The 22,605-nt window shown below is 41.7% G+C and overlaps 1 protein-coding gene across 4 annotated transcripts in view; it reads right to left on the reverse strand.

Annotated features, from left to right (window-relative positions):
* Nucleotides 1–22,605, reverse strand: part of GABRG3 (gamma-aminobutyric acid type A receptor subunit gamma3) — a 1,148,957-nt gene that overhangs the window by 553,547 nt on the left and 572,805 nt on the right. For all 4 annotated transcript variants that reach the window (XM_044286710.1, XM_044286709.1, XM_044286712.1 and 1 more), the window contains exon 5: nucleotides 6,057–6,139. In XM_044286710.1, the coding sequence (XP_044142645.1) occupies nucleotides 6,057–6,139 (83 nt within the window). The remainder of the gene's footprint in view (nucleotides 1–6,056; nucleotides 6,140–22,605) is intronic.

Genomic DNA, 22,605 nt, shown 5'->3' on the forward strand with positions numbered 1-22,605 from the left:
GAAGGCTGTTCTCGGAACTGCCTGCTCCCGGTGACCACATGTGTTTCAGAGCGGCTCGCGGCGCAGGCACAGGTAAGGACTTACCTCTGCATCGCCGGGCTTGGGAATAAAGATGGCAGATCGCATGTGTTCATCGGCGAACACTGCATACTGGCCATCACTGGTAGTTATGCCAGATTATGTGCCCCCTCACATTAGTTATGCCAGATTATGTGCCTCCTCACAGTAGTTATGCCAGATTATGTGCCCATTAACAGTAGTTCTGCCAAATGATGTGCCTCTTCACAGTAGTTTTGCTAGATTATGTGCCTCTCGCAGTAGATATGCCCAGATATGTGCCCCCTCAAAGTAGTTATGCCAGATTATGTGCCCCCTCACAGTGGTTATGGCCAGATATGTGCCCCCTCACCGTAGTTATGTCAGATATGTGCCCCCTCATAGTAGTTATACCAGATATGTGCCCCTTCAAATTAGTTATGCCCATAGCCCTCTCACAGTAGTTGTTGCCCCCAGTCTGCAGCTTTATAATTAATAAAAACACATACTTATCTTTTTTTTCCTGATGACACGCTCCCACACTCACATCACACTGCTGGCTGTGCTGGAGGCCGATTCCCGGACCTTCAGGGAGCCTCCCACAGCCAGCAGCGCAATGTGTGGCCAGCATTGGGAGCGCACAGAAGAGCAGTGAAGCGGGGAACGAAGAGTGCTCCCTACTTTGCTATGGAAACCACAGCCCCGCAGTGACAAGAACTGCTGGGTGTGTGAGTGCGCACCACGCATCCCCCCTTGCCTTTGCGCCAATACCCCCCCTTACTTGATTCATATTATACAGGCTTGAGGAGCGCTCTGACGGGGCCCGGCATGGTCACTGTACTTCATGCCGGGCCCTGTCAGAGTGTTCCATTATATGTGAGTGCAAAAGACGGCCCTGACGGGGGCCCCATAGTGGGGCCCCATAATGCCCGAATGGTCAGTCCGCCCCAGCGCCCCTATACTGTTTCAACAGAAGTAACTTCAGAAGTGAACTGAGAATATATTTTTCTTGTTGTACTGAAATACGACCCTATACACTTTCACCAGAAATGTGTATATATTTTTCATTTTTTACTGTAATACACCCCTATATGCTTTCAACAGAAATAACTGCAGAAGTGAAGTGTGTATATATTTTTCTTGTAGTACTCAAATACACCACTATATGATTTCAACAGAAATAACGGCAACAGTGCAGTGTGTATATTACTTTCTTTTTTACTGAAATACGCTCCTATACGCTTTCACCAGAAATAACTGCAGAAGTGAAATGCGTATATATTTTTATTCTATTACTGATATAAGAAACTAAAGATACTGAGATATAAGCCACTAAAAACTTTTAAACATAACACTTGCAGCCCAATAACAAATAGCTAGAAGGACAGAGCTGTCTAATGGCTATTTGGATCCCCAAATAATCTTTCCCTGCACTTGTAAATCGCTTTCCTATTAATGTCCCTAGAGCCTTCTGACATCTCTCTGCACTAAGATGCTGTGAAATGAATCCTCCCTCTAATTTTCCTGCACTTATAGATAGTTTTTCTGTCTTTTTTTCTCACAATCAGGTTTTCCCATTTGCTGTCCCTAGCACCTTCTCAAGTCTGTCCCTGCACTCTGAACGCTGGAAAATGTCTGACTCTGTGACATCACATGGCTGGCTGCTGATTGGCTGCATGCAGGCATGTGAATCTGGGTGATCCTGCCTTCCCACAGTTTCTTGCCCTATCTCCTCAGTCCTCACACATGTAGCCACCATTTTAGGAAAAATTTGATTTGTTACCACAAAGCGCAAGGAAATTTGCATTCGTTGCGAATCAAATTTTTCCTGAAATTCTAAATTATTAAACTTCACCAGCTTCGATTCACTGATCTCTAGTCACGCCCCATTGAAGTGAATAGGGCTGAGCGGCAATACCAAGCACAGCTGCTTTACAATGTATAGCACTGTGCTTGGAAAGCTATGGAGAGCTCCAGAGAATGCAGCGTCTCCCTGATTGATTGGGTGGCAGGACTTGGACCCCCGCTTGTGTGATAATGATGATCTATCCTGAAGATAGGTCATCATTACTTTTATCTAGATAACCCTTTTAATTCCATCTGTGCTTGAAATGGAAACATACAGTATGAATGCCGGATGGCTCATTTGCTTGCAGTCGATTGTGACAATTTTTAAAATCATATATTGATATGCAAGTGGTTGTAATGTTATGTTTTCTATTCACTCCACCATTTTACTGTGGTACCTATAATAATTTAGAGTTGAATATGGCTAATAAAATACAAAAGATTGGGGACCTCTAACATAGTATAATTGATCTGCACCACTGTGCCATCAAGTATTCAGTAGAAAATATGGGCAATTCCACTTAATGTTTAAATAATGTTGTCCTTAACTAAGCCTCTTCTTCTCTAGCTAAGAGAAAAATTGCGAATATTCTAATCGCAAATTTTTATCGCGAATAGCAGCAATTCAAGAATTCATGAAGATGTAGAATATAGTGCTATATATTCATAATCGTGAATATTCTAGATGTTTTTTTCTTGTGGGCCAATGAGAAGGCTGCAATATCTTTGCCAGAGCTTAGCAACATCCCTAGCAATGAATACGAATTTTCAGCTGTTTTTTTTTGCAGTTCTGAGAGAGAGAGCAGTGACATCGCTGTGCTCTGTGCTTTCATCTAGATCCTATTCCATATCCAATTACATTAGATAGTTAGTTAGATCATATATATAATACAGATAGCTAGTGGCAGATAGTCAGTGTAAGTTAGATGATATAATGTAGCTTATAGGTTCCAGTGCAGGGTGTTAGGTAGTGTGATAGGAATTACTGTTTCTCTGCTGTCCATACATATATGCTACAGACATAGTACTGTGATGTCACAACGGTTGATAGTAGCTCCATTTCCCCTGAGGACGCCACATTTGTGGCGAAACATGTCGGGGGAGCTGCAATTTATTTTTTAAATAGTACGGCTGTGCTCTTAGTAGTAAAAAGGAAAGTTCAGCAGTTCTCACCTGCCCCTCCTTCACCTGTGAGCACGGAAAACCCGAGTCAGGCCCGAGTGGTACAAATGCGAAAAAGGGTTCAAGAAATCCAGCTCCACTTCGATAAAGGAATCTTTATTTTGCTTGCGGTAAAATCTCATCCAAATATGGTTACAAAAAGTCTTGTATACGTGTTTCGGGCTACCAGAAACAATTCCAGCCCTTACTCGTGACACGTGTCATGAGTAAGGGCTGGAATTGTTTCTGGTAGCCCGAAACGCGTAGACAAGACTTTTTGTAACCATATTTGGATGAGATTTTACCGGGGGGAAGGGGTTCCCGGAGGGAAAGGGGTTCCCAAAAAACCCCACATAAAATTGTAAATATAATAGAAAAAAATGAAAAACAGACATATTGGGTATTCCCATGTCTGTAACAATCGGCACTATAAAAATATAACATGATCCAACCCCGCACCTGAATGCTGTATAAAAAATAAAATAAAAACGGTGCTAAAACAACCATTTTTTCTCACCTTACATCACAAAAAGTGCAACACCAAGCGATCAAAAAGGTGTAGGCCCCTCAAAATAGTAGCAATCAAACCATAAACTCATCCCACAAATAATGAGCTGCTACATAAAACAATCTGGCAAAAAAAAAAAAAAAACTATGGCTCTCAGAACTTGGAGACAATAAAACATTATTTTTTTGTTTAAAAAAATGCTTTTATTGTGTTAAAAGTGAAAAAAAAGGAGACATGTTCATAACAACCAGGTCTACAAAATATCATACCACCTAACCCCTCAGGTGATAACCGTAAAAAAATAAAAACAGTGCAAAATAGCCATCACAAAAAGTATAATACCAAGCGAACAAAAAGTCATACGCACCTCAAAATAGCACCAATCAAACTGTCATCTCATCTTGAAAAAATGAGACCCTACCTAAGACTATTGCCCCAATAAAAAACAAAAACAAACTATGGCTCTCAGAATATGGGGACGCTAAAACATATTTCTTTTTTGCTTAAAAAATGCTTTTATAGTGTAAAAAATAAAAAATGTATACATTTTAGGTATGGCCACATCTGAAATGACCTGCTGTATAAAAAAATAACATGATCTAACCCCTCAGTTTAACACCCTAAAAAAAAAGTGTAAAAAAAAATGTTTTGCCACCTTACATCACAAAAAGTGTAATAACAAGTGATCAAAAAGTCATATGCCTCCCAAAATAGTAGCAATCAAACCGTCATCTCATCCTGCAAAAAAATGAGCCCCTACCTAAGACAATCAACCAAAAAATAAAAAATACTATGGCTCTCAAAATATGGATACATTAAAACATGATTATTTTTTTGTTTCAAAAATGCATTTATTGTGTAAAACTTAAATAAAAAAGTAGACATGTTAGGCATTTCCACATCCGTAACATCCTGCTTTAAGAGAATATCAAATAACCTAACCCCCCAGATTAACACCGTAAAAAAAAAAAACTGTTTTTGTCACCTTACAAAGTGTAATACCAAGCGATCAAAAAGTCATATTCACCCTAAAATAGTACCATTCAAACCTTCATCTCATACCGAAAAAAATGAGCACCTACATAAGACAGTCACCCCAAAAAAAACTATGGCTTTCAGAATATGGAGACACAAAAAAAATCATTTCTTTTTTCAAAAATGCTTTATTATGTAAAACTGTAACAAACAACCCAAAAAGTACTCATATTTGGTATTGTCGCATCTGTAACGACCTGCTCTATAAAAATAGCACATGATATATCCTGTCAGAAAAAAATTGTAAAAAACTAAAAAAACTTCTATTTTTATCACCTTGCCTCACAAAAAGTGTAATATAGAGCAACTAAAAATCATATGTACTCTAAAATAGTACCAACAAAACTGCCACCTTATCCAAAATGAGGTAAATTTTTGGGAGTTTCTACTCTAGGGTTGCATCAGGGGGTCTTCAAATGTGACATCACAACTTAAAATTATTCCAGTTAAATATACCCTCTAAAAACCACATGGCACTCCTTTCCTTCTGCGCTCTGCCGTGTGCCCGTACAGCAGTTTACGATCACAGATGGGGTGTTTTTGTAGACTAGAGCAATAACTATTGAGTTTTGTTTGGCTGTTAACCCTTGCTTTGTTAGCAGAAAAAAATGATTAAGATGGAAAAGCTGCTAAAAAAGGGAAATTCTGAAATTTCATCTACATTTTGCTTTAATGCTTGTGGAACACCTATTAGGGTTAACATAGTTTGTAAAATTTGTGACTTCAGTGACAAAGTGACTTCAGACCTGAACTGGTCCATAAAAATTGGGTTTTGGAAATTTTCTTAAAAATTTTAAGATTTGCTTCTAATTTTCAAAGCCTTCTAAAGTCCCCAAAAAATAAAATTTAATTAGCAAAATGATCCAAACATATAGTAGACATATGGTATATGTAAAGTAATAACTATTTTGGGAGGTATCACTATCTGTTTTAGACATTTTAAAAATTGGGAATTTTTCAAAAATGTTTTGTAAATTTGTTTTTTTTTAAATAAAAATAAAATATTTTGACTCAAATTAACCACTGTCATGAAGTACAATATGTGATGAGAAAACAATCTTAGAATGGCTTGGATAAGTAAAAGTGTTTTAAAGTTATCACCATATAACGTGACACACATCAGATTTGCAAAAAATGGCCTGGTCCTTAAGGTAAAAAATGGCAGAGTCCTGAAGGGGTTAACAGTCACATTAATTAAACAACAATAAAATTAAATTAATGTAACAAAATCATAGCAAATGGTAACGTTAACATAAAGTTCTAGCAATCAAGAATTTTTTATTGGTCAAGCAGAAAACTATGTTATCCATCTAAAATAATACATAGGTGCAATAAATCTCAATATGCGGGTAAGTCATGATGTAGGCTTGGTATTTATTTTAAAAATAATGGAACCAATCTATAGTATGATAATTGTTATAACGTGAATCACTCTCATAAAACATACTGACATAGATTGAATACTCACAGGATGAGAATATAAGTGGGCACGAATGTTCATCCATGGGAAAGTTGTGCAGTTGTAGTTGACATTCAGCATTGATGGTAAGCCTAGAAAAAAATAATGTATCACTCTACTAATTGAATAACAAAAAATGTATGAAACTCTTACCTGCTGCAGTTGCCTAAATAATTTGGAATAAACTAACCAAAAATTCTGTGTGACTGTACATTAATATCATATATAATGTTTGCTAGACAGATATTTAGCAATGTGGGACACAGGATTTTCATTGACTCTGAAAAAGTTGCATTAAAATCATATGTGTATACTTATAAAAGTAGAGGATCAGCTAATAAGTCATGACAATGGGTAACCAGTTTTCTGCTCAATAAGTATTTAATTGGCCTGGCCCCTAAAAGTCAGACTTGTTATTTATTAGAAAAGAAACATTATAAAATAAGGTTTTTGCATAAAAAAAAATACCACCACTAATTGGCCTCTGTGGTCATCACCCAACTTTACTAACAAGTCCCAGTATGATTTGGATTTGTCATAGCCAAAATGTTGAATGTAAAAGTTTTTACTATATGGTTTCAGGCAAGGTTTATAGTCAGCTTCATAACACTAACTAGATAATATATATATAGAAGAGCTAGTTTGATAACATTGTGTTGAAATAGAATTCTTCTTAGTGGTGTTAACAGCACTATCTGTCTCCTAGTGACAATAAGGTTCTATTCACACGTCCACAAAATGGGTCCGCATCCGTTCTGCAACTTTGCGGAACAGGTGCGGACACATTCATTTTCAATGGGGTCAGAATGTGCCGTCCGCATCCGCATTTGCGGGTCCGCACTTCCGTTCCGCAAGAAAATAGAACATGTCTTATTCTTCTCCACAATTGTGGACAAGAAAAGGCATTTTCCATGAGAGTGCTGGTTATGTGCGGTCCGCAAAATGCTGAACGCACATTGTCGGTGTCCGTGTTTTGTGGACCCGCAAAACACATACGGATGTGTGAATGGACCCTAAATTAGTGCTGTCCAATAGAAGTCTCTTCTGCCACAAGGACTTTAGACAACCATAATTCCCTATGTCAGGACAGCACTCAAAATTTAAATGCAATTTGGTATTGTTCATTTTTGTCCGCCAAAGTTTAGATCATAAGACTCAATTTATACAAGCATCAAATAATTGAAATGTTTTGAGTTCATGAGAACACCCTTTTTTTTCAGGTGGCATGCTGCCATTATGCTCTGAATAGCACCTACATATGCTTAAAAAAAGGGTGTTCTCATAAACCCGATTAATTGATTCATGTTTGAATGGAATCTTATGCTCTAAGCTTCAGAGGGCAAAAATAAAGACTACGAAATTGCTGTAAAATTTTTAGCGCTGTCCCGATATACTGAATAATAGTTTGTCAAAATAGATTACAGGGATTATTAGGCATGAAGTACGGCACAAAAGAAAATGATAATGCATGGTCAATGCAACTGCACAATGTTAAAGCCATAGTCTTATCTGAACAGTCATTTTGAAGATATATTAAAATAGTTTTTTCCGTTATTTTAGAATTTTGTTAATAACTAATAAATGAACACTAAAGTAAACCACCATGTGATATTGGGCACATGTAATAATCCTATAGACTGTGTAAACTTGCTGTCTAGACTTGCACCAATTTATCACAGTGGCTCTGGCTAGATGATACTTTTTATCTTTGTCTGACTCTATACTAACTATTAGTGTTGATCGAACACCAAAGTGCTCCGGTGCTCTGGCCAGACACATCAGGATGCTCGGGTGCTCTACCGAGCACCCGAGTATATTGGAAGTCAATGGGAGAACCTGAGCATTAAAGCAGGCACCCCCTCATTTGAAGAGGGGAGGGTGCATGGTTCATAGGAAAAGGTCATAAATTGATGGAAACACCACCGCAATGGATTGAGAACAGCATGCGGTTGATGTCTCAATGCATCTTACACTCCTAGGTCGCTGCTGAGAACCATGTTTTCCAAGTAGTACGCCACTTTTACAGACTGACAATAATATGCACAAAACCGGGAAAAAAATGAATCATTTTAGAGGAAAATTTGTTAAGAAACATTCTTTCCTGTATATGTACTTGTATATAAAGTGCAAGTGCTGCCAAAAATTACAAGGAAGAGGTACTCCAATACAACCTGTATATCACATAATGGAGGGCCTCATTCACATTGTGGTACAATTGTTCAGGTAGTGGGACTCCTACACTCATAAAGGCCATTTTAGATTTAGTATTCACAAATGGAAATTTGGTATCTGATATTACTGTAGGGGAAAGCTTGGGATCTAGTGATCACCAGTCATTGTTGTTTACTATAAGTACAGTGACTGAGTCGCACCACACAAAAACAAAAGTTTTAGATTTGAGAAAAACTAACTTTTCCAAAATTAGATTAGTGGTATACGAGTCCCTATCAGATTGGAACAGTTTCAATGGAGTCCAGGAAAAATGGGACTACTTAAAAGTGGATCTATTGAAGGCAACAGAAAATTACATTGGGTTTGTCAGTAAAAGCTAAAAGGAAGAGACCACTGTGGTACTTAGCAGAAGTGGCCAAAATCATTAAAAACAAAAAGATAGCATTTAGTAATCATAAAGAAAAAAAAAGAGGATTACAGGCAAATTTATAAGATTCGGCAGAGAAAGGCCAAACAAGTTATAAGAACTTATAAAGCGCAGGCAGAAGAAAAAATTAGCTCAGTCAGTGAAAAAAGGCGATAAGACATTCTTCAGATACATAAATGAAAAAAGGAAACCAAAACAAGGAATTACCAAATTTAAAACAAAAGAAGGGTTGTATATGGAAGAAGATAAAGAACTAGCGGACTGCCTCAATGGATACTTCTGTTCAGTTTTACAAAGGAAAATTAAGGAAAAAGACTTCAGTTAGGAAGGAAGACTAATGAATCTGTTGATGCATGTGTCTTTACAGAGGAAGAGGTTGTAAGTCAGCTGTCTATAATTAATACAAATAAGTCACAGGGGCCTGATGGGATACACCCAAAGCTATTAAAAGAGCTCAGCGGTGAACTAGCAAAACCATTAACAGATTTATTTAACCAATCACTGGTAACAGGAGTCGTCCCAGAAGATTGGAAACTAGCAAATGTTGTGCCCATTCACAAGAAAGGTAGTAGGGAGGAATCGGGCAACTATAGGCCAGTAAGCCTGACATCAATAGTGGGGAAATTAATGGAAACCATATTCAAGGAGAGGATTGTGGAACATCTAAAATCCCATGGATTGAAAGATGAAAAACTTCAGGGAGATCATGTCAAACTAATCTTATAGATTTTTTTGATTGGGTGACTAAAATAATAGATGGCGGAGGTGTAGTAGACAGCGCTTATCTAGACTTTAGTAAGGCTTTTGATACTGTCCCACATAGAAGGCTTATCAATAAATTAGAGTCTTTGAGCTTGGACTCCCATATTGTTGAATGGATTAGGCAGTGGCTGTGGGACAGAGGGTTGTAGTCAATGGAGTATATTCAGACCATGGTCTTGTTACCAGTGGGGTACCTCAGGGATCTTTTCTGGGACCCATATTGTTTAATATCTTTATCAGCGAAATTGCAGAAGGCCTCGATGGTAAGGTGTGTCTTTTTTTCTGATGATAAAAAGATTTGTAAAAGGGTTGATGTTCCTGGAGGGATACACCAAATGGAAAGGGATTTAGGAAAACTAGAGGAATGGTCAAAAATCGGGCAACTAAAATGTAATCTTGATAAGAGCAATATAATGCACCTGGGGCGTAAAAACCCAAGAGCAGAATATAAAATCAGTGATACAGTCCTAACCTCAGTATCGGAGGAAAGGGATTTAGGGGTCATTATTTCAGAAGACTTAAAGGTATACAGCAGGAAATTCTAGCAGAATGCTTGGGTGTATAGGGAGAGGCATTACCAGTAGAAAGAGGGAGGTGCTCATGCCGCTCTACAGAGCACTAGTGAGACCTAATTTGGAGTATTGTGTGCAGTACTGGAGACCATATCTCCAGAAGGATATTGATACTTTGGAGAGTGTTCAGAGAAGAGCTAATAAACTAGTACATGGATTGCAGGATAAAACTTACCAGGAAAGATTAAAGGACTTTAACATGTATAGCTTGGAAGAAAGACGAGACAGAGGGGATATGATAGAAACTTTTAAATACATAAAGGGAATCAACAAGGTAAAAGAGGAGAGAATATTTAAAAGAAGAAAAACTGCCACAAGTGGACATAGTTTTAAATTAGAGGGGCAAAGGTTTAAAAATATCAGGAAGTATTACTTTACTGAGAGAGTAGTGGATGCATGGTAGCTGCAAATACAGTGAAGAAGTTTAAGCATGCATGGGATAGGCATAAGGCCATCCTTCATATAAGATAGGGCCAAGGGCTATTCATAGTATTCAGTATATTTGGCAGACTAGATGGGCCAAATGGTTCTTATCTGCTGACACATTCTATGTTACTATGCACTAAGTGAAAGGGCTGCCAAAAATTACAAGGAACCGGACTCCAATACACCCTTTATTACACATAAAGGAGGACATCATAGCCTTGAAAAATTATGATTGATGGCCTGCATGGGCCTGCTGGTGACTTTCAAAATCATTACTGGCCAGGGCCTGCTGCCGCATTGGTGACTCTAGATAACCTCTGGGTGATTACACGTCCCCGTGATGGCGACGATCCATTCGGATGTCTGTCCTATCAGCTTTCAATGTTCTTTTCTGAGCCTACCATGGTGATAATGGGTAACGGGGAATCAGGGTTCGATGCCGGAGAGGGATCCTCAGAAAGGGCTACCACATCCAAGGGAGATCAATGGCTGAAATCTGATTTGCTGCTGTTGCCTTGACCCTATTTTTTCCTAATTGTGAACCACCCAGAGAAGGTGGGTCAAGTTATTAAAGCACAAGCGTCCAAGGAAGGCAGCAGGCGCGCAACAAATACCCACTCCCGATTCAGGGAGGTAGTGACGATAAATAACAATACAATACTCTTAAGAGGCCCTGTTATTGGAATGAGTACACTTTCCGTTAACGAGGATCTATTGAAGGCCAAGTCTGGTGCCAGCAGCCAACTTGCTGCCGGCCTCCACAATGTTCACCCAGTGTGCCATCTGGTGAGGATTGTGTTGATCAGACTCTTGGCTACTGAGACTGGACTTGCAGGTGAGGGCCTGCTGTCACTTTGTTGACTCAAGATAACTTCTAGGCTATCGCACGTCCCCGTGACGGCGATGATTCATTTGGATGTTTGCCCTATGAACTTTGGAGCAATTTTTCAACAAGGACCTTCTGGTATTGCACCATTTTCCTTGTCCTCTCCACCATTGGAATGAGAGATGAGAAGTTCTCTTTGTAGCGGGGGTCAAGAAGGGTGAACACCCAGTAATCTGTGTTGTCTAAAATGCGTATAATGCGCTGGTCGCGGGAAAGGCAGCCTAACATGTAGTCAGCCATGTGTGCCACAGTACCAACAGGCAAGACTTTGCTGTTGTCATCAGGAGGATCACTCTCAATCTCCTTATCCTCTTCCTCCTCTTCTGCCCACCCACACTGAACAGATGGAATTAAACTTCCATTGGTACTACCCTCTGTAGCGGAGGCAACGGTCTCCTGCTCCTCCTTTTCCTCCTCTTCATTGCCCTATTCACGCTGCGAAGGCGGACAGAGGGTGGTCTGGCTATCACCCTGTGTAATGTCTTCTTCTCCCATTTCTACCTCTTCCACATGCAAAGCGTCGTCCTTAATTGTGAGCAGCGAGCGTTTGAGTAGACACAGAAGTGGGATGGTTACGCTGATAATAGCGTTATCACCGCTCACCATCTGTGTTGATTCCTCAAAGTATCTTAAAACGTCACAGAGGTCAGACATCCATGCTCACTCCTCGCTTCTGATTAGCGGAAGCTGGCTGGAAAGGCGACAACCATGTTACAGCTGGTATTCCACTACTGCCTCTGCTGGTCACAAAGCCTGGCCAACATGTGGAACATGGAGTTCCAGCGTGTGCTCACGTCGCACAACATCCGGTGAGCTGGCAAGTTAAAGTGCTGCTGCAGCGTTGACAAACCGGCTGAATCTGTCAATGACTTGCGGAAATGTGCACACACAGGGCACACCTTCACCAGTAGCTCAGGGAAATTGGGGTAGGTTTTGAGAAACCGCTGAACCACTAAGTTTAAGACATGGGCTAGGCATCGGATGTGTGTGAGCTTGCTGAGTTCCAAAGCCGCCACCAAGTTACGGACATTATCACACACAACCATGCCTGGTTGCAGGTTGAGTGGCAAGAGCCACAGCTCAGTCTGGTCTCTTATCCCCTGCAACAGCTCTGCGGCGTTGTGCTGTTTGTCTCCTAAGCATATCAGCTTCAGCACGGCCTGTTAACACTTCCCCACTGCAGTGCTACACTGTTTCCAGCTACCGGCTGATGGCTGACTGGTGCTGCACGCGGATAATTCGGAAGTGGTAGTAGAGGAGGAGGCAGAGGAGGAAAAGTGGGGGTTGGAGCCACTAACGTAGGTGCTGGCAGAAACTCTGATGGAATTAGGGCCCGCAATTCTTGGCGTTGGTAGCACCTGTGCCATCCCAGGGTATGACTCGCTCCCGGCCTCCACAATGTTCATCCAGTGTGCCGTCAGGGAAATGTAGCGCCCCTGGCCAAATGCACTTGTCCATGTGTCCGTGGTTAAGTGGACCTTTCCAATAACTGTGTTGGTCAGGGCACGTGTGACGTTCCGGAACACATGTTGGTGTAAGGCGGGCACGGCACACCTTGAAAAATAGTGGTGGCTGGGGACAGAGTACCTCGGGATGGCAGCCAACATCAGGCAGTGGAAGGCATCAGTGTTCACAAGCCTAAATGGTAACATTTCCAGCGCCAGTAATTTTGAAAGGTGTGCATTTAGTGCTATGGCCTGTGGGTGGGTGGCCGGGTATTTGTGCTTGTTTTCAAATGCCTGGGGTAATGACATTTGGCCGCCCTCTGGGACACAGAAGTGGATGTAGTTGCTGATGGTGCTTGCAAAGGTCCAGTTGCAGGGCAGGAGGCATCCTCGCCTGCGCCTTCGACAGGCAATTGGCCAGCACATACCATAGGGGAAGAGGATGCAGTGGTGTGACCCGCAGACACAGATTGTGGACCAAGGCATTCATCCCACTTATTACGGTGCTTGGATGCCATGTAGTGGATCATGCTGGTGGTGATAAGGTTGCTAGTGTTCACGCCCCGGCTCATTTTGGTGTGCCACAGGTTGCAAACTACTATTCTTTTGTCGTCCGCACTTTCCTCAAAAAAGCGCCATACTGTGGAACACCTACCCCCTGGCAAGGGAGATTTCCGCAAGAAGGTGCTCTGTGGAACAGTTGCGGGCCTGTTTGTTGTGGCCCACCTTCTTTTTTTTGCCACCCCATTGCCTCTTCCAGCCTGTTGCAGTGCTGCAGATCCTTCCCCCTCTGTACTGCTGTCCTCACTCGGCTTTTCACATTCCTAGGTTGGGTCAGTGACCTCACCGTCCACCACCTCCTCTTCCACTTCCTAATTGCCGTTCCCCACCATCATGTTCTTGTGACTGTGGATGCTCAAGAGGTTGGGAATCAGGGCACAAGCTCTCATGTCCCTCTTCAAGCGTGCTTGGCTAGAGGGCCAAATCAAGTAATGGCGATGAAAAGAGATCCTTGGAATTTCCTAGTGTGGGATCACTTGTTTGTCCAGACTCTCCATGGTGGGAGGAAGGAGGATCAGGGAGAGGATTCTGTTGACCATACTCTTGGCTATTGAGACTGGACTTGGTTAAAGACAGAGTGGTGTTAACCGACTGGAAGTATTATCTGCTGCAATCCAACCGACCACCTTGTCGCACTGGTCTGACTTAAAGAGTTTTCTCCTGTGATGCCATGCAAACTGGGACACAAAGCTAGGTATCGTGGATGATTGTTTTTCTTGTGCTCTGGCAGCAGACACAGTTTCAAAGCGCCCAGGGCCACGGCCTCTGCATGAACCATCAGCATCACGGCCACTTCCCCTTCCCTTACTGCTCGCCTTCTTCATATTAAACAGTATATGGAAAAAGTATGGAAAAGTATGGAAAAATAAAAATAGATTTCACTGACACACAGAAGGTATTGGACAGATGTCACAAGTCACTGTAGACACCCTCTATATAAAAAGTATTGAAAATGATGGAAAAAATATAGTAATTTTCACTTATATTTTTCCTATCTCTGTTCCTGACACACATAAGGTGTTGGACAGGTGTCACAAGTCACTGCAGACACCCTCTGTAGAAAAAGTATTAAAAATGATGGGAAAAAAATTAATTTTCACTTATACTTTTTACCTATCTCTGGCCCTGACACACAGAAGGTGTTGGACAGATGTCACAAGTCACTGCAGACACCCTCTATAGAAAAAGTATTGAAAATGAAGGAAAAAATATAGTAATTTTCACTTATATTTTTCCGATCTCTGGCCCTCACACACAAAAGGTGTTGGACAGATGTTACAAGTCACTGCAGACACCCTGTAAAGAAAAAGTATTAAAAATTATGGAAAATAAATATAGTAATTTTCACTTATATTTTTCCTATCTCTGGCCCTGACACACAGAAGGAATTTGACAGATGTCACAAGTCACTGCAGACACCCTCTATAGAAAAGTATTAAAAAATGCTGGGGAAAAAAATGGTACTGTAACTATAAAATACTGCCAGCCTGCCACCACACACAATTGTCCTTAAAAGGACTTTTGGGTCTTTGAAAAGTTTTTCTACTAAATAGATTGCAATCACACTCCCTACACTCTCTGTCCCTGCTTAAGCGCAGCTCTCCCTGACTACAAATGAGCCGAACATGCGTCATCGGGTGCTATATAGCACCCAATGACATGTTCCGGCCAGCCAATCACTGTAATGCCAGTAGCCAACATGGCTACTGGCATTACAGTGAGGGCAGTACTTACCTGCATGTTTATTGTCTGCATAGCATGCGGGAGGAGACTCGAGCATGGCGCTTGAGCACATTCGGTACTAGTCTGAGTTCCTCCATGTGCCGAGCATAGCGATGCTCGAGCCGAACAGCAGTTCGGCAGAGCATGCTCGCTCAACACTACTATTTATTGACTTACTTTATGATAGACCTTTGTGCCAGTATTCTGGTGCAATTTTTGTGAAAAATTGTAAATCTTAGGCCATGTCCCAGTTTAGCTAAGCCACCTATCTCTCCTTTCAACCCACACCCACTTGGTGACTTAGGCACAATGGAATTATTTTTTATTTTTTTTAATCAGATGGGCCAAATTGTTTCAGAAATGTGCCAATTTGTGGTAATATTTTGCACAATTTACAACAATTTTAATATTAGCACTTGTGTTTTTTGTCTATTCTGCTATTGCTTCCCGCACCTTGTTGGAACTTGTCAGTTTTAAAGGCTTATCTTTAACTTCTGCTGACTCTTTTAGCTACTGTAATTAATTTCTGATTGCAGAGTTCACTCAGTCTTAGGGCTCATGCAGACAAACGTATTTTCTTTCTGTGTCTGTTTTTTTTTTTTGGCGGACTATATATACGGAACCATTCATTTCAATGGGTCCGCAAAAAAAACAGTTAAGTTACTCTGTGTGCATTCCGTTCCCGTATTTCCGTTCTGCAAAAAAAATAATCTCCTATTATTGTCCGCATTACGAACAAGGATAGGACTCTTCTATTAGGGGCCAGCTGTTCCGTACCGCAAAATACGGAATGCACATGGACGTCATCTGTATTTTTTATGGATACATTTTTTGAGGACCGCAAAATACATACAGTCGTGTGCATGAGGCCTAATTGGAATTATATAATTATAGAGTTGTTCCTCCTAATTGTTTCATGCTGCATGTCTACATGTTTGCTTAAGCAATTGTATATGCACAAACTCTCGGTGACAGAGCAAAGTAAGCAACTGACAAACCTATATGCCAACAAGTAGGTATTTCATGATGTCATATTGCCTGACTACAGAAAGTGATATTTATAATAACTATGTATTTAGGGGGGTTTCAACAACTAACATTTTCAGACAGAAACAGAGGTTTTATTGATCTAACAGGAAACAACTAGGAAAATAGTAAAAAAAAAAAATTGTATTTTAAAACCCTTATACACGATTCTAAATTACAAATTACAGACCATAATATATACTGACAATTTTACATTGTGTTAAATTATCAAAATTAAATGTACAGAATATTATTAAATAGAAAAATAAATAAATAAATCTCTCAATCCCACTAGAAAGAGAAGTGATGTGTGGGTAATCGAAGAGGATATGGCACAAAAGTCACAACAATTTTATGTATATAGTAATTAACACCTACATATCTACAGTCTAAATTACCAGGAGGTAATAATAAACAATGAAGTAACAACCATCATACCATACAGAACCAGAAACAACCATACCTAATCTGGATCCACACCACCACACCTCAGAATGTGCTTTGCAGCTGCTTTGTCTGGATTGTTACTTGGGTTTGTGTGTAATGATTGCTTCTAGTTAAACTACTGTTGTTTTCTTCCCATCCCCTTCCAATTCAAGTTGTGGTCAATGGGTTAAATGTTTTAGCAAGTGGAAAAAAATATATTTTTGAGATGTACAGTCGTGGCCAAGAGTTTTGAGAATTACATAAATATTGGAAATTGGAAAAGTTGCTGCTTAAGTTTTTATAATATCAATTTGCATATACTCCAGAATGTTATAAAGAGTGATCAGATGAATTGCATAGTCCTTCTTTGCCATGAAAATAAACTTAATCCCCAAAAAACCTTTCCACTGTATTTCATTGCGGTCATTGAAGGATCTGCTAAAATCATTTCAGTAATTGTCTTGTGAGAATGTTGACAAGCACAAGACTGGAGATCATTATGTCAGGCTGATTGGGTTAAAATGGCAGACTTGACCTGTTAAAAGGAGGGTGATGCTTGAAATAATTGTTCTTCCTTTGTTAACCATGGTGACCTGCAAAAAGACGCGTGCAACCATCATTGCGTTGCATAAAAATGGCTTCACAGGCAAGGAGATTGTGGCTACTAAGATTGCACCTCAATCAACAATTTATAGGATCATCAAGAACTTCAAGAAAAGAGGTTCAATTCTTGTTAAGAAGGCTTCAGGGCATCCAAGAAAGTCCAGCAAACGCCAGGATCGTCTCCTAGGATTCAGCTGCGAGATTGGAGTGCCACCAGTGCAGAGCTTGCTCAGGAATGGCAGCAGGCAGGTGTGAGCGCATCTGCACGCACAGTGAGGTAAAGACTTTTGGAAGATGGCCTGGTGTCAAGAAGGGCAGCAAAGAAGCCACTTCTCTCCAAAAAAAACATCAGGGACAGATTCATCTTCTGCAGAAAATATGGTGAATGGACTGCTGAGGACTGGGGCAAAGTCATATTCTCCGATGAAGCCTCTTTCCGATTGTTTGGGGCATCAGGAAAAAGGCTTGTCCGGAGAAGAAAAGGTGAGCGCTACCATCAGTCCTGTGTCATGCCAACAGTAAAGCTTCCTGAGACCATTCATGTGTGGGGTTGCTTCTCATCCAAGGGAGTGGGCTCACTCAAAATTTTGCCCCAAAACACAGCCATGAATAAAGAATGGTACCAAAACACCCTCCAACAGCAACTTCTTCCAACAATCTAACAACAGTTTAGTGAAGAAGAATGCATTTTCCAGCACGATGGAGCACCGTGCCATAAGGCAAAAGTGATAACTAAGTGGCTCGGGGACCAAAACTTTGACATTTTGGGTCCATGGCCTGGAAACTCCCCAGATCTTAATCCCATTGAGAACTTGTGGTCAATCCTCAAGAGGCGGGTGGACAAACAAAAACCCACTAATTCTGACAAACTCCAAGAAGTGATTATGAAAGAATGGGTTGCTATCAGTCAGGAATTGGCCCAGAAGTTGATTGAGAACATGCCCAGTCGAATTGCAGAGGTACTGAAAAAGAAGGGCCAACCCTGCAAATACTGACTCTTTCCATAAATGTCATGTAATTGTCGATAAAAGCCTTTGAAACGAAGAAGTGCGTTTAATTATATTTCACTACATCACAGAAACAACTGAAACAAAGATCTGAAAGCAGTTTAGCAGCAAACTTTGTGAAAACTAATATTTGTGTAATTCTCAAAACTTTTGGCCACGACTGTACTGTATACTCAGAAACATAGCATGGAGTGTCAATTCAAAAAGCATGTAAATTCAAAGAACATCATTTAATTCTGCTAAGAATTTAAAAGCCAAATTATTATAAATGAAATAAATATATCAGTTTTAGCTGTCTTGTGAAGACCAAAACAAACTTTGTTCTTATCCATTAGTGGGGATTACCCAGAATCTAAGTAAGGACCTATGCATACGTATGACCACTAGACAGATTTGTTCCGTATAGATCTATAATACACTACCAATAGCCTTTTATGGGAAAATACTATACCTCAGGGTTTCTTCACGTTTATAAGGATGCACAAATAAACTTTTTCTCAAAACAGGCTATTAGCCACATTCTACTTCTCTTTCTAGTTGGATTGGAGGATTTACAGATGTAGCATCGCTAGTGCTCACATCAGACTCCCGTGAGTGCATAGCCATATCCAATTTCATTAGCAAACCCTAAGCGCGTAAATAGACTAGTGAGAAAATTCAGGGTGAAATTTAGGTTTGTAAACACCAGATGGTGCATGGAACTGCAGTTTCATAGGCAATATTTACCCTACGGTCTTCATAATAGTGTTATTAAATGTTTCAACTCCCAACTAGCCCTCTGATCATGCCACTGGATCCACAGTGACCAGCAATGACACTGGATCCTCCTCCACAACCTTTCTAATTACTAATTACATGGCAGTCATAGCTGAGCTTATCTGCAGTGAGTCTTCCTGCAGTGGCAGAGGGTGCCGGGCTTCCAGTCTAGCTTTAAGTGGCGGAGATTGTGAGCTCTGCTGCCATTGTCCGGTGCCGGGAGGACCCGGTGTCCGTGTCACTTATGACCCAGAGGTGTAGGATGTGGAGCCCCCACTGCTGGAGCTCGGCTGGCCGGCATTCAGCGCTGGCTGGAACAGGCGAGTCACACCTGTGGACGTACACTTCTAGTCCAGCTACGAGAAACCATCTATCTGACGCTGGTTCCACCTCTCCGTACACACCACTACCAGTAGTGCTTTACTGTCCCTTCTGCTCTTCCATATTAAAGCACATATATTCAGATCCTTTTCCAATTTAACTATTCAGCAGCAATCATGTATTCTTTTGTACCCATTCATTTATTTAATCGTGTCAGGTACTGCCATATCATGTTATCGTTCCTTCTATTTTTACATATTACAACACATTCTTCACCATTCTAATAACTTACAAGTAATCATTAAGTCGGGTATTACCACATCAAAAATCTCTCCATTATAATTCATTCCCCCAATCACACATCATCCACTGATATCGGCACTTCCCATGGTTGCCACTCCCCCGCTCATAAAACATCAGCATCATCATTGCGCTGTCCACTCCACCAAGTAAATGATTCTCCCCACATGACCTTTTATAAAATTTAGGTTATTTATCTATTCCTCATTTATTGGTTCATCTTTTATTTATTTATGTTATTAATTATATAGTCTTCCACCAATCAATTATCAATCTTATCTTTTTATGCTACTACATTATTACTATTTTTTATGGTAATAATATTACCCCTTCTATTTTATTCATAAAAATCTACATATCTGACATATCTACTTAATCAAATGCATCCGGATAAAAATGAGGCAAGAAGGTACAACACGCAGGCAGAACATATTTACAGCCTGTGATTGGTAAGTAGATATGTCAGTCATGACAAAGAGACTTTTTATAAGCTGTTACTAAAAACCAAGCGCAACCCCTGCCAACAATGTTTCACCGCTCGTGCGGCTTTTCCTGGGGAGCATGGGGTTATGGTGCGAGCATGCTGTCTTTCCCCGCTTTATATTGTAGGTATCACCATTCCTCCACTTTTTTCTCTCTTGGCCCATCTCCGTCGATTCTACTCATTGTCATGACTGTCATATCTACTTATCAATCACAGGCAGTAAATATGTCGGTACATACAGTGGATAAAAAACAGTCTACACACCCCTGTTAAAATGTAAATTTGAGAAATATGAGGAGAGCATCAAATAAGGGATGTGGCCCTGGTCGTAGTGCTGCTGGTGGAGCTCATGTTGCAGGGAGAGGACGTGGTCGATCTTTGCCAGCTACATGCACAAGTGAAACACCTTCCTCAGGTGCGAGTAGGCGACAGAACCTTCAGCGGTATTTGGTCGGGCCTAATACGGCTCTACGAATGGTGATGCCAGAACACATACAGGCGATAGTAGATTGGGTTGCTGACAGTGCCTCCGGTTCCTTTACATTGTCTCCCACCCAGTCTCCTGCTGAAAGATCAGAGTTGGCACCTGCAGCCGATGTCCATCAGTCTTTCACCTCACCCCCTTACAAATCAGCCAAGCAGTCTGAGCCCCAAGTCATGCAGCAGTCTATTCTGTTTTTTGATGACTCTGTTAGCAGGGTTTCCCGATGCCCAACCACTTATGTCTCAAGATGAGTACATGGGAGGAGCATCGCAGCATGTCTCAGATGATGACAAAACACAAGTGCCAACTGCTGTGGCTTTTGAAAGTGTGAAGACTAGGTGGAAGATAATGTGGAGGATGATGAGGTCCTCGACCCCACATGGAATCAAGGTCATGCAAGTGACTTGTGTAGTTCGGAGGAAGAGGCAGTGGTCGCACAGAGCCACCAGCACAGCAGAAGAGGGAGCAGGGTGCAAAAGCAGAGCGGCCGTCCCCTAAACAGTACGCCTGCTACTGCCCACCACAGCAAGGGACCGAGCACACCAAAAGCAGTTTCAAGGAGTTTCCTGGCGTGCCAGTTCTTCAGACAATGTGCTGACTACAAGACATGAATGGTTTGCACCCTGTGCAATCAGAGCCTGAAGTGAGGCATAAACATTCTCAACCTGAGCGCAACCTGCATGACCAGGCATCTAAGTGCAAAGCATGAGCTGCAGTGGAGTAGACACCTCAAAAACCAAGAAAGGTCTCTGGCTCCTCCTGCTTCCTCTTCTGCGGCAGTCTCAGCCTCTTCATCCACCTCTGGAGTGACAGTGCCACCTGCCACCCCGCAAACAGAGGATCTGCCAGAAACACCACCACCTGGGTCATCAAGCATCTCCACAATGTCCCGTCGGAAGCATTCAGCTCTCCATCTCCCAAACACTGGAGAGGAAGAGGAAGTACCCCCCTGCCCACCCGCGATCCTTAGCCCTGAATGCCATTATTTCAAAATTACTGTCCTTTGAAATTCTGTCATTCTATCTGGTGGAGATGGAGAGTTTTAAAAGACTTATGGCGGTGGCTGTCCCACAGTACGTCATGCCCAGCCACCACTACTTTTCCACACGTGCTTTGTGCAACTCCATCTGTGGCAAGGTCCACCTAACTACGGATAAGTGAACCAGTAAGCATGGTCAGGGACGTTATATCCCCATAACAGCACACTGGGTAAATGCAGTAGCTGCTTGGCCTGAGGCGGATAGCAGTTTGGCGCATGTCCTTCCACCACCGAGGATTGCAGGGCGCTTCAGTTTGCCTCCTGTTGCTTCATCCTCCTACTCTGCTTCCTCATCCTCTACCACCTCCTTAATCGGTCAGCATAACACCTTCTCCACCAACTTCAGCACAGCCTGGGATAAATGACAGAAGGCAGTTTTAAAACTTATCTGTTTGGGGGACAAACTCCACACCGCGCAGGAGCTGTGGATGGGCCTTTGACAACAGACCGATGAGTGGTTGGTGCCAGTGAGCCTTAAGCCCGGCCTGGTGGTGTGCGATTATGGGCGAAATCTCGCAGCAGCTCTAGGACTAGCACATCCCTTGCCTGGCGCATGTGCTGAATTTGGTGGTGCAGAGATTCCCTAAAAATGACCCCGATATGTCAGAGCTGCTGCATAAAGTGCGGGCCGTCTGTTCGTGCTTTCGGAGTTCTCACCCTGCTGCCGCTCGCCTGTCAGCGCTGCAGGGTAACTTCGGCCTTCCCGCTCACCGCCTCATATGTGACGTGCTCACAAGGTGGAACTCCACCTTGCACACGCTGGACAGTGGCGTTTTAGCTGCAGCACACACGGGTGGATCGCTCTGCGGAACAGCACCATTTCACCACCAATGACTGGGCCTCCATGCGAGACCTGTGTTCCTTGTTGCAATTTTTCCAGTACTCCACCAACATGGCCAGTGCCTATAACGCCGTTCTCAGCGTTTCTATCCAACTATGCCTCCTTGAAAAAACGCTACTGGCGATGATGGAAGAAGATGTGGCACATGAGGAGGAGGAGGAGGAGGAAGACGGATCATTTCATACGGTTTATGGACAATCATTCACAAGTGGCTCCAAGGGTGGGTTACTGCACCCACAAATGCCAGGTACAGAATTGTCCAGCCAGGGCACAGTTCTGGAGGATGACGAGGTGGAGG

Source organism: Bufo gargarizans, chromosome 3 (assembly GCF_014858855.1).
Source record: "Bufo gargarizans isolate SCDJY-AF-19 chromosome 3, ASM1485885v1, whole genome shotgun sequence".
Taxonomy (NCBI): domain Eukaryota; kingdom Metazoa; phylum Chordata; class Amphibia; order Anura; family Bufonidae; genus Bufo; species Bufo gargarizans.